At 49.3% G+C, this 12,129-nt stretch overlaps 1 protein-coding gene across 1 annotated transcript in view; it reads left to right on the forward strand.

Moving 5' to 3' along the window:
• Nucleotides 1–12,129, forward strand: part of Tnxb (tenascin XB) — a 69,898-nt gene that overhangs the window by 38,005 nt on the left and 19,764 nt on the right. The window contains 4 exon segments of the mRNA XM_029471256.1: nucleotides 4,362–4,400; nucleotides 4,403–4,684; nucleotides 4,912–5,235; nucleotides 10,432–10,514. Coding sequence (XP_029327116.1) covers nucleotides 4,362–4,400; nucleotides 4,403–4,684; nucleotides 4,912–5,235; nucleotides 10,432–10,514 — 728 coding nt within the window.

A 12,129-nucleotide genomic window follows, 5' to 3' on the forward strand; every position in this document is an offset into this window, starting at 1 on the left:
CAGCCTGAGGTCAGAGGGGTGGGAGATAGGGAAGCGATGGGCCTGCCCGGGCATGTCCTGGTCTGTTCTGCTATGTTCTCAGCCCCAGGTTTCAAAGCTCACAAACAACTCTTTGGGCTATTTGACATACATTACATGAATCACAGGTCTCAAGTTTTATTTCCTTTCAGGGGAAGCTAGAGTTTGCAACTGGGGGTAAACTGTTAGTTCTTACCCTCGGCTCGGGGTCCTGTCTCTTGTCATTCCTCACAAGGCCATTCTCAACTCACAGCAAGAGGAGTGGCCCATAAGGGACACATGTCCCTGCTTTCCCATATCCCCTCCCCTGTGTCCTTTGCCCATTTTCCCACCTCCTTCACTGTCCGTTCCCATCCCCCTCCCACTTACTGATACTATTCAATAGTCTCTTTTCAAGCCTGTATTTTCATACTGTGAGGGACATGACAGGATATGCAAAGCTTGAAAACCAGCAGTGAGAGGCTCAATCTAGCATTTGAGCAGTAACCACCATAGCAACTGTGAGTGCTTGACTATCCCATGAGGCCCTGGACTCCATTCCTGGCACACACACTACCACCACCAAACCCACAGAAGCTGAGGTGTAAGCTGTAAGCGAGCTTCCTGCTCTGCACTCTCAGGCTGCACACTAATTCCGCAGCCTGAATGTTCCCACACAGCCTGAGTGATCTCATACAGCCTGAGTGCTCCCATGCAGCTGGTTGTGCTCCTATACAGCCTCAGTGCTCCCATACAGGCTCAGTGCTTCCATACAGCCTGAGTGCTCCCATGCATCCTGAATGCTCCCACACAGCCTGAAAGCTCCCACACAGCCTGAGTACTCCCATACAGCCTGAGTGCTCCCATGAGGCTGGCTGTGCTCTCATATAGCCTTCGGGCTCTCATACAGCCTGAGTGCTTCCATGCAGCTGGCTGTGCTCTCATACAGCCTCATTGCTCCCATACAACCCGAGTGCTCCCATGCACCTAGCTATGCTCCCATATAGCATCTGTGAGTCCATAAAGCCTCAGTGCTCACATATAGCCTGAATGTTCTCACACAGCCTGAGTAATCCCATACAGCCTGAATGCTCTCATACAGCCTGAGTGCTCTGACACAGCCTGAGGAATCCCATGCAGCCTCAGTGCTCCCACACAGCCTGAGTACTCTCATACAGCCTGAGTGCTCCCATACAGCCTCAATGCTCCCATGCAGCCTGAGTGCTCCCATGCAGCTGGCTGTGCTCCCAAGCAGCTGGCTGTGCTCCCTAGCAGTTGTCTCTTACTTTCTGGGGGCCAGTTGGATGCTAGTCATTTACCTTGTGACCACACAGTCTTCACTAATCACCATTTTAATGGTCATTTGATGCTTTCTGGTGAAAGGCCTGTAGGAAAACCAGTCATCCATTGTGGGTCATTTGGGTCCTGACACATCTTGCTGTCATGAAGAATCTTGTTATGAATTCTTCCATGGTGTAACTTTCCCCTACTTTTAATAATTTTCTTAGGATAAATGCCCAGAATTGAGACTATTGGGTCAAAGGAAATGAGCAGTGCTTTGGCTCCTGACACACATGCTCCAGTTGCCTCCTGAGGATCTGGAAACAGGCAGTCTATCAGATGGGGCAGCGAGGATAGCTCAGTCCTCTCCAGCCTCCAGTGACCAGATGGCCGCTTTGAGGCCACCTGAGTCCCCAAGCCTTCTACTTTAGCTACTGGGTGTACTTTGGGGACCCGATTCTCTCGAGTCGTAAGACCCTGAGTGTGGGGAATTACAGGCTGGTCTCCAGTGGAGCTGAGGTCTGAACCCCAATGGTCATAATTCACCTACATGACATGGTAGGTGTTCCTTCATGCTCCTGGAACTCTGGCCCCTGCCTAAGTTACCACCCACCACAGCCCCCACAAGAGAAGCATGGTCAGTAGTCACATAAGCAATGGCCCAAGCTTCTGTCTGACCTTCAGGCTAAACTCCTCCCCAGTTACCTAGCAACAGTGAAGACCATAAAAGGAGCTGTTAAGCCCCAACCTTGCTCTCTTACTCCTTTGTTCCTTTACCTCTCACTCCTCTTACTTCTCTCTCCTCTTCCCTTTCTCTTTGTCTTCTCCTCTCCTCTCCTCTCCTCTCCTCTCCTCTCCTCTCCTCTTTTCTCTCTCTTTCTTTTTCTCTCTAGCCCCCCCTCTCTCTTTTTCTCTCCCTCCCTCCCTCCCTCCCTCTCTCCCTCCCTCCCTCCCTCCCTCTCTCCCTTCTCTCTTTCCCCTGCATTTCTATAATAAAGCTCTTAAACCATAGAGAGGGTCTCTGCTCTGCTGCATCAAGGCCCGCTGTGCACTCTGGTCAGTGTTAGAAAGCTCTCCAGGCCCCCAGGTACAGAGCTGCCCCTACTCCACCCCCCGCAGAGTGGGTCAGAGACTTAGATGCTCACCCAGAGCCATGTGGAAACCATCCCGGCAGCCCTCCAACGCCCACATCTGCATGCTCAGAACACAGGAATTCTGGCCAAACATTAGGCCGCTTTTCCCATCCCCCTCTTCCCCAGGGCTCTTCCCCCAGGCCTCCCCACCTTTATTTTGTTCCCAACACCTAAGGAGGAGATCCCTGTGCAGAACCCCCAGAGAAGTCACTCCTGGAGGATCCAGTAAAGACAGGATCACTACTCCCCAGACTCCCCAGGACAACCACTTTGACTCTACAAGGCTAGGGATGGGTGGCCTCAGAGGTACAACCTGGAGGCCAGGAGGACTGTGTGGAAACTGGAGCCCCAGTCACAAGTTCAGAATATACCTGTATGGGTCCATTTGGGGCCTTGAACCCTGCTCTGTCCATCATGGGTATATCCAGCATGGACTAAGAAGCTGTCCCCTTGTCACCAGCTACCTGGAAGCATTTGTTCTTAGCAAGCAATTCCTTGTGCCTGGGACACACCACAGAGCAGGTCAGATGTAACCAGTCCACCTAGAGTCTATCTGCATTCCTATCAGGCTACTCTGTCAGCCTCATTCTAGTGATAGTACTGGACATAATCAACTGAGAGAAGTTTTGCTTTGACCCTGGTTTTGATGGGCTGGTCTTGCTCGTTCAGAATCTGTCATGGATTAGCAAACACCTCAAAGCAGACTGGAGAAAAACAGGAAGCTCAGTCTCCCTGTCCTTTTCAATGGCACATCCTAAGCAACCTGGGGAATGTCTACCAGGTCACACCTCTTAAAGGACCCTGCTTCTGCCCCATCACCTTAGAGACCAGGCATTTAATGAGTAGCATCTGAGGGACAGATGATCCTAACTGTGAGGCCAGTGCACAGCTGAGCCTTGAATAGCCCAGCTTCAGACAACAGAGATGTTGGCACTCCCTGGGAATATGTGACCCAGGAGTCCTCACAGAGGCTCTGTCTCCTTGGAAACAGTGAAGGAGGTGCTGGGATACAGTCTTACTTAACTGTACACCCCTCCTGTGTATCAACAAAGTTACAGGTGATGGATCTAGGTGCAGACTGCATCTAATGAGGAGCCTTGAGCCTGGGAGACTGCCAGGTTCCTGAGCAATGGGTTTATTATAGTCACATCAAACATGAGCTTGTGATAGGGAAGACTAGGGACAAGAAAGGACCTGGAAGGGTCACCCAAAACCAGCCTGCTCACAGAGAACCAGTGAGACTGAAGTATAATAGGCATGAGGTCAGGGACAGCTTTAGAAAAAGTGAGTCCAAACTAGTGCAGAGAGCAGCAGGCTATAAAAGCATGGTCCATAAAGAACCAGACTTTGTATGAGAGCCTCTGAGATCTTAAGACACAGTCGGGATATCCTGGGAAGCCCTGGGTTCTGTGCTGAATGGTGGAATCTAGCATCAAAGATGGGTGTATGCAAATCTTGGGCAAGCAAGACAAGAAGGGGCAAGAAGGAAGGTAGTCTAAAGGCAGGAGGGCTAAGTGTGGGAGATGTGCTGTGCTCCCATCCAGCCTCAGTAATCCCATCCAGCCTGAGTGCTCCCATCCACCAGGGGGTCCCGGGCTGGTGAATGAGGCAGCCAGGAGGGGTTTAGCAAAAGTCTGGAACATTCCAAGTCTGGTGGCAGCTAAGTTGGGGCAGGTCCACTTTTAGAAAGGGGACAAAGACCAGAGCCTAATGAGGATGGAGATTGCAGGGAGAGCCATCTCAGGACAGCTACATTTTGTAGCCATGACTGGCCTGAAACTCATTACACAGATCAGGTTGGATTTGAACTCACAAATATCAGCCTGCTTCTGTCTAGTGCTGGGGTTAAAAGCCTGTGGTGCCACACACACAAGGCTCTGTTTTTTATAAATGTCCTTTATGTGGAGACTGAGGACAAGAAAGACCTAACTTGTTCCTGTATGTGTCCAGCTCCAGAGGAGGAAGCTCTGACCATAGAGGTGCTGCCCACAAAACTCCTGAGCCCCCTCCTAAGAAGCCGCACCTGGGAGAGCTGACTGGAACAGATGCCACCACTGACTCCCTGAGCCTCTCCTGGACGGTCCCCGAGGGACAGTTTGATCAATTTGTGATCCAGTACAGGAACGGGGATGGGCAGCCCAAGGTGGTACGGGTGCCAGGGCACGAGGACCAGGTCACCATCTCTGGCCTGGAGCCAGACCACAAGTACAAGATGAACCTGTATGACATCCAGAGTGACCAGCGTGTGGGTTCCGTGTCTGTTGTTGGAGTGACAAGTGAGTGGACAGTGACTAGTAGGTAAGGAATCAGTGACCAAGAACTATTCAATACCACAAGCCTGGTGTGACTAAGACAGTGGTGGCTCCCCTGGTGCTGGCTGGTCTCCCTGGACAGCATGGCCATACAGACCTTTGCCATGCTGGTGGCTGTCCAGGTCCCCACAGCAGGGACATAGGAGCTTGGGAATGCTAGGGATCCTGCCTCACCCCCTCTGTCTCCTCATCTGCAGAGGAAGAGCCCCGGAGCCCAGAGCCCAGCAGAGAGGCCCCAGAACCCATTTAGGAGCTACTCCTGGGAGAGCTAACAGTGTCAGGATCATCCCCAGACTCCCTGAGCCTCTCCTGGACCATCCCCAAGGGAGACTTTGACTCCTTCACTGTCCAGTACAAGGACAGTGGTGGGCGGCCCCAGGTGATACGTGTTGGAGGCCAGGAGAGGGAGGTCATCGTGAGAGACCTGGATCCTGAGCGCAAGTATAAGATGAACCTGTATGGGCTCCATGAGGGGCGTTGTGTGGGTCCCGTGTCCACTGTGGGTGTGACTGGTGAGTGACTGTCAGATAGGTCTGTTTGGAATGATGCGATTTCTTTTATTCATATGAGTGCTTTGCCTGCACATATGTCTGTGCACCACATATTTGTGCTTGAGGAAGTGGGGAGCCTCCATATGGATGCTAGGAATTGAACCCAGGTCCTTTGCAAGACCGACAAGTGCTCTTAACTCCTGAGCCAATTCTTGGCCCCAATGATGACCCATTTTTATTCCCTTTTCTACCATCTTTATGGTAACACTTATTCTCACAGCAGCAAGACTGTGTGAGCGCTTCACTTTTCCTAGGGATACATATCTAGATAGGATACTGACAACAAATAAGATATTCCACACAATCGCTTCTCGGCCTTTTGGCTAAGATCAAGTGAAGATATTCCACACAAGTCTGACATCTGAATTAGTAGATTACTTTAAGAGTATGGGTGAAAGGTTACTTGCAGAAAATATGGGTGACCCAAATGCAGGTGTATTACATAAAAGCCAACCTCCTCATGAATAATCACTCACAAAAGAGCCATCCTTGGAGCTTTCTCCAACTCTCCTGAAAGTAATTGCTACTGTTTAGCTAGTATTGGGACAGACTCTGAGTTTTGTAAGTTTCAGGAGCTTCCTGAGACTTGTGAGTTTTCTTTACTTCTTGAGTAAGCTTTTGTTTACTTTCTGAATATTTTGCTGTGATTTGTTTTTGAGAAAAGGCCTCTCTACATAGCCATGGCTGTCCTGGAACTCACTATGTAGACAAGCTTTACTTGGAACTCAGAGATCTGACTGCCTCTGCCTCTCAAGTACTAGAATTAAAGGCACACACCACCACAGCAGACTACTTCCTGAATGCTAATGAGCTTTTCTCTGATAGGGAATGCTTCAGTTCTGAGGAAATAGCTACACAATGCTGTCGTCCTTCCTCTGGCTTTCACACACACACACACACACACACACACACACACACACACACCACTTTTCTGCAGTGTTCCCTGAACCTTGGAAGGAGGGGATAGAAATGCTTCATTATTTTCTTCCATCTATTGCTGAGTATAAGACACAGCAACTGTCATTTTGTTTCAGTAATTTCACCAGTTGAGTCCCTACAGTCTACCTCTAATTGCAAGAGATGTTTCCTTCCATGATTAATTGGCATTGCTAGCCACTGTAATCCATAGATGCAGACAGATTTTAGAAGGCCATTGCATAGGTATATTATATCCATTTAATAAAACAGCAGCTCCTGTCTCCCTATCAGGGCCTATGTCTTCTCCAGCCACAGGCTTCCCCCCTGGTTACAGTATGAGATGTAAATTCCCTCATGTGGCACAGACCTAATTATGTTGTTCCCATAAAAGCCATGCCTCTATTGTGCTAGTTGGGCCTGCATGGGTGGCTCTGCAGAATTCAGGGGTGACAGACAAGCAAGACTGCTGGTGTGAATTTTCTGATAGCACCCCTCCTGGTGCCTGTCTGTAATATAAATGCAGACCAGCAAGAGGGGACCCTCCAGTCCAGTGTCCATCTGGTTCTCCATGTTCTGCAGCAAGTGTGCAGGGTCTTAGGCGATAGAGATGTCTATCTAATTTAATGTTGCAACCAACAGCCTTAGCTTTGGGGGGTTCTTAGCCTCAACCTCATAGGAAGGTAGCCAGGTAATCCTCCTGTTGGATTTCCATTCACCAACCTTATAGCTTCTGGACATCCCCTTTCCCATTGATGGAGGGCATCATCCCTAGGCTCTTGAACTTTTGACTTTCCTGTACTTCAGACGACTTTCTAGATAGTCGAAAACATTCAGAGATGGGCATGATGTTATCTATGTAACCCAGTGCTTTAATAGAGGTGGACTGAATAACAAAGAGGGATCCCAAGACAAAAAAGCAGGATGTAAGGACAGCCTTGGGGGAGTGCTCTGAAGATCCCTTGTTGAGCATCCGAATGAATGCAGATTGATCTTGGGACCCCAGCAGCAAAGGTGCTGGTAAGGAAACATTGCCAAAGCTCAACACAGTACAAAATGATCTGATCGTGTTCACTCGTGACCAAGAGAGGTATGTTAAGTACATATAGATAGAATAGGTGTACCATCCTGCTTGGCCTTGCGTAGCACACAGACCTCTTCCATACACTGTCCTCCTCATCCCAAGATACTGTTGCTTTAAGACCAGTGTGTATCTCTTTGTACTTTATGGTCTTGGAGGACCAACTCATGCCCATAGTTGTACTCCAACCTACCATACCTTCAGTTGGCCTGGGTCCCCAGTTCTAACAAGCTCCTGGCCATCAGCAACATGGGCTGATATAATTTGTTTGTTTGTTTAATGGGTTTTGGGGGGAGTGTTTGGGTTTTTTGTGTTTTGTTTTGTTTTTAAGATTCATTTATTTATTTGATGCGAGTACACTGTAGCTGTCTCTAGACACACCAGAAAAGGGTGTCAGATTCCCATTACAGATGTTTTTGGGCCACCATGTGGTTGCTGGGAATTGAACTCAGGACCTCTGGAAGAGCAGTCAGTGCTCTTAACTGCTGAGTCATCTCTCCAGCCCATGAGTTTAAACTTTTAAATCAACAGCATCCATCATTTCTGTCTTCTGTGGACTGCTACTTGGGAGTGAAACCTGTGATGAATTCACTCACTAGTGCAGCATTTGGCTTTCTGTTCACTTTCCCCGTAGGAATTGTCTGTACAGTAATATCAGCACATTTTCTTTTGAGTGACCGGAACAGATCTTTGGTCTTCCTTGTCTTTCTCTCATTCCCTCTCAACTGCTTCTGCGTTTTATAAAATCGTTTACATACTGTTCAGAGTCATTCTGAGTTCCCAGAGACTCTGACTCGGGAAGACCACATCCCATCCTGGGTCCCCACAAGCCACTGAAACCCTGTGTAGCTCTGGCTGACCTAGAGTTTGCAATATAGAACAGACTAGCCCCAAACTCGCAGAGATCCACCTGCCTATGCTCCTTGAGCACTGCGATTGAAGACATCTGGCTGCAGGTCTCTTTCTTAGCTCTCCTGGGAACACACTTTTATCTGACTTGATGAGCTGGGTATCAGTGTTGCTTCTCTTACTCCTGGTTTCTTCCAGCAACACCTTCTCCATTCTGTTGCCTCCAAGGCCCTGGTATTTATGGGGACTAAGTGTCCCTGTTGGCTCCTGCGAGCCGAATTCTGTTTTGCCTTCGGTTATGAAGCTTTTGTCTCGGGGTGGGATGGGCTGCTATGATGCTGTTTCTCCATCTCCACTCAGATTAATCCCATCTGCCTCTGTTCCCCAGCCACAGAAAGCAGGGCTGTTGGAAGCTTTCAGTTTAAAAGTCTTTCCCAAGCTGTTCATGTGCTTACTGGACTCAGTCATTACTATTGAATGCCCTGTCTGCATACTGAGTCACAGATTCTCTTCCTCTCTTCTCGGTGAGACCACTCACAGAGGTCAGACCTAAGGTCTGTTGTCTTCCACCCTTCCCTGGCCCTTAATCATCTAGTTCCTCCCAGGGGATCTGAGATTTTGTATCCTAGGCTAGGCTCTTTATCATGGGTCCAATCTGCACTCTCTTTGTCTTGCATCCTGCCAGCTGTAAGAGACAGTCAGCAATGCCTCCATCTTGTCGTCTTTTCTCTACTTCCCCTGACCCAAGCCAGAGACTCATGAGCAGAGAGCATTGCAATTCCTCCCTTGTGTGGGCAAGTTCTTTCAGAGAAGGCAGTTGAGTTTCAGTTTCACATCTTTGCCTATGAAGAGGTCACTCAGCTGACACCGTAGCTTGCTTACCATCTTTCCTATGTGTTACTTTTCAGAACTGGAATACACCCTCGAGTCCGTTGACTGTTTTGGAGACAAGCTTATATTTATGTAGTGTAAACCATTCATCAACCTTATCCAAATTAGGAAAAAGGACATCCCAAGTTTCTCACTTGGATGTTCTCCAATTATGTTGGTTGACTGTCCTGGGGAGACTTGAATCTATTCACACCACACGAGGCACTGAAAACAGACCCAAGAAACAATTCAACCCAAGTCTAGCGTAGTGAACCAACGTGCCCAGAGGGGTCAAATGTAGGAATATGATGATATCGGAATGAAGACAGATAATCACTGAAAACCTAACTCCAACAGAGGTTACAGCCCCCACAAGCCCTTTCCTGGAGTTCCTGTGCAGCTTGCACCTGCCAGAGAGTTACAATTGTTATGCTTCCATAACCATGCTGAGGCTTTGTAAATCCTGTAAGCTTCAGGACTTTCCTGAGAGAGACTCAGGGGATGTTTCATTTGGGAGGAAACAACTACACCAACTTCTGCCAATCCCACTCAGACCCAGCAGGGCATCCAGAGCCTGCTATCCAGTCAGGATCCTGAGGAGCAGGCTGCCAGGAAAGGCCCACAGCAGAGGCAGCGACCTTGGAATTGTCAGTGTGCATGAGCTGGCCCAGGACTCTTTACAGAGAATCTGTCCTTGTCCAGTGCACCCAGCCCACGAGAGAATACCAAAAAGCCTGGTGTTTCACTGTCACCTATAAATGCACTTCATTGACTTAATTTTTTTTTTAATTTTTGTTTTTCAAGACAGGGTTTCTCTGTGTAGCTCAGGCTGTCCTAGAACTCACTCTGTAGACCCAGCTGGCCTCCAACTCAGAGACCCGCTTTGCCTCTGCCTCCCAAGTGCTAGGATTAAAGGCGAGCTCCACCATATCTGGCTTATTTTATTTTTGATGCAATGTTAGATTTTAATTCCAGTGCATCAATTAGTGCACTCCACAAAGAACCCTATACCCTGATCTGGATGCTCTGGAACCAAGTGTCAGTTGTTCCCAGCCAGAGACCTCCAACAATGAACTCATCTGCAAGGATTGTGTCTGGGAGGGACGGGTCAGATTGCTAAGGAGCTGTTCCAGCCCAGACTGGAGCAAAGTTCTGAATTCAGTGAGGAAGGAAATGGCAAGGAGAACCAGCAGAGGGAGGCACAGAGCAGTGGCCACATGAGGTACAATCACAGGCATCAAGCGAGAAATCACATGGGCATGGGTGGGTGGACGGAGCAAGAAGGGAAAGCCCAGGTGGGAGCTAGGAATGTCAGGGTAGAAGGCACAGAAAAGAAATGTCACTGTGGCCAGTGCAGTTCTGCTCCTCAGAGCTTTGATTTTATAAACATCCTTGTGTGGGAACTTAGGATATAACCTGTCCCTGTATTTGTCTATAACCAGAGGAGGAAGCTACAACCACACAGGCAGAGCCCATCAGGACCACCAAGCCTCCTCCTAAGAAGCCGCACCTGGGAATGTTGACCGTGACAGATGCCACCCCTGTCTTGTGGGCCCCATGTCCACCGTGGGCATGACAGGTGAGTAAGGAATTTTCCAAACGAGGTCAGGGTAAAGATCTGAGCCCAGCAAGGAGAGACAGTTCAGAGGGGGCAGGGCAGGGGCTATGTGGGTCATGTTCAAATGAGACAAGCAATGGAGAGAGACAAGTCACTTGGGTGTTGGCAGAAATCTGGGTGGGATCTAGGAANGGAAGTGTGGAAAGACAGAGGAGATGTGTTGGAGTCACTGCTGCTTGTATTGTTTATAAATGCTTCTTTATATTCCAAGAACAGAGAAGAGCTAATGTGGTGTGTGTGTGTGTGTGTGTGTGTGTGTGTGTGTCCAGCTCCAGAGAAGGAAGCTCTGACCACACAGGTGGTGCCCACCACAACTCCTGAGCCCCCTCCTAAGAAGCCGCACCTGGGAGAGCTGACTGTGAGAGATGCCACCCCTGACTCCCTGAGCCTCTCCTGGACAGTCCCCAAGGGACAGTTAAACAGTTAAACCAATTCCTGATCCGGTACAAGAACGGGGATGGGCAACCCAAGGTGGTGCCTGTGAGTGGAGCCCTTTTGACTCCTTCCTGATCCAATACAAGGACGCACAGGGGCAGCCCCAGATGGGGCCTGTGAGTGGAGACCTGGGTGAGGTCACCGTCTCAGGTTTGGAGCCGGACCGAAAGTATAAGTTTCTACTCTTTGGACTCCAGGATGGGAAGCGCCATGGCCCTGTCTCCACAGAAGCAAAGACTGGTGAGTGAGAACCTGGAATCAGCCCCCGTCCACCGCTGCCCCCTTGTGGCAACTGTTGGAATTTCACATTTCAGTGTCCCACATTCCAAACCTTTGCTGACCCCATTTCTTTGCCAGATCTACCCAAATTCATACCTCCCTCTGGTCCTTCTCCATACTGTCTTCAGAATGAGGAAGGCACACTTGCCTCCTTTGCTGGAGGCTCTTTTACCCCTAGCCCTGCCCAATAACCCACCAAAACCAGAGGACCCAAACCAGAGCCCGTCACTGTTGTGCTCACCTCGTCTGGCAAGGAAAGACACAACACGGTCGGATTCTTCTCTACAGCTTTATTTCAGGAACACCTCAATGCTATGGGAACTCCAGGAACCCAGGGAGCACTGCTTATATACACCCCAGCACTGGGGAGAGCTATGTGTCCTCCTGGGATTGGTCAGTCTGCCGGCACTTTAATTTGTATGCACCCACTTGGGAGGGGTTGGCACTAGATTCAGGCTAGCGCCTGTGCAGTGGCGTTGTTTATGGCGACAGTGTACCAGAAACCGGCGCCATCTTTTAGGCGCCCATCTGCCTACATCTCCCCCTTTTTTGTTTAATAATATGATGCTGGACTAGGTCTGGGCAAGTCTGTCTATCGGCCATGGCTCCTGTCTTAGGTCTATCCTTTCATGTCACAGCCTTACCCGTCCTAGGGTTACCCTATCGCCTCCAGGCCCCATGTCTTAGGTTGGTCTGTGCATAAGGAAAGTTGCCTGTCACTGGATACCATGGATCTGTGTGACTACAACTGCCAGACGACCTAGGGTGAACTCTTAATTTTTTAAAGAGGCCAGCCAAACATTGGGAG

Source organism: Mus caroli, chromosome 17, assembly GCF_900094665.2.
Source record: "Mus caroli chromosome 17, CAROLI_EIJ_v1.1, whole genome shotgun sequence".
In the NCBI taxonomy this organism is placed as follows: Eukaryota; Metazoa; Chordata; class Mammalia; order Rodentia; family Muridae; genus Mus; species Mus caroli.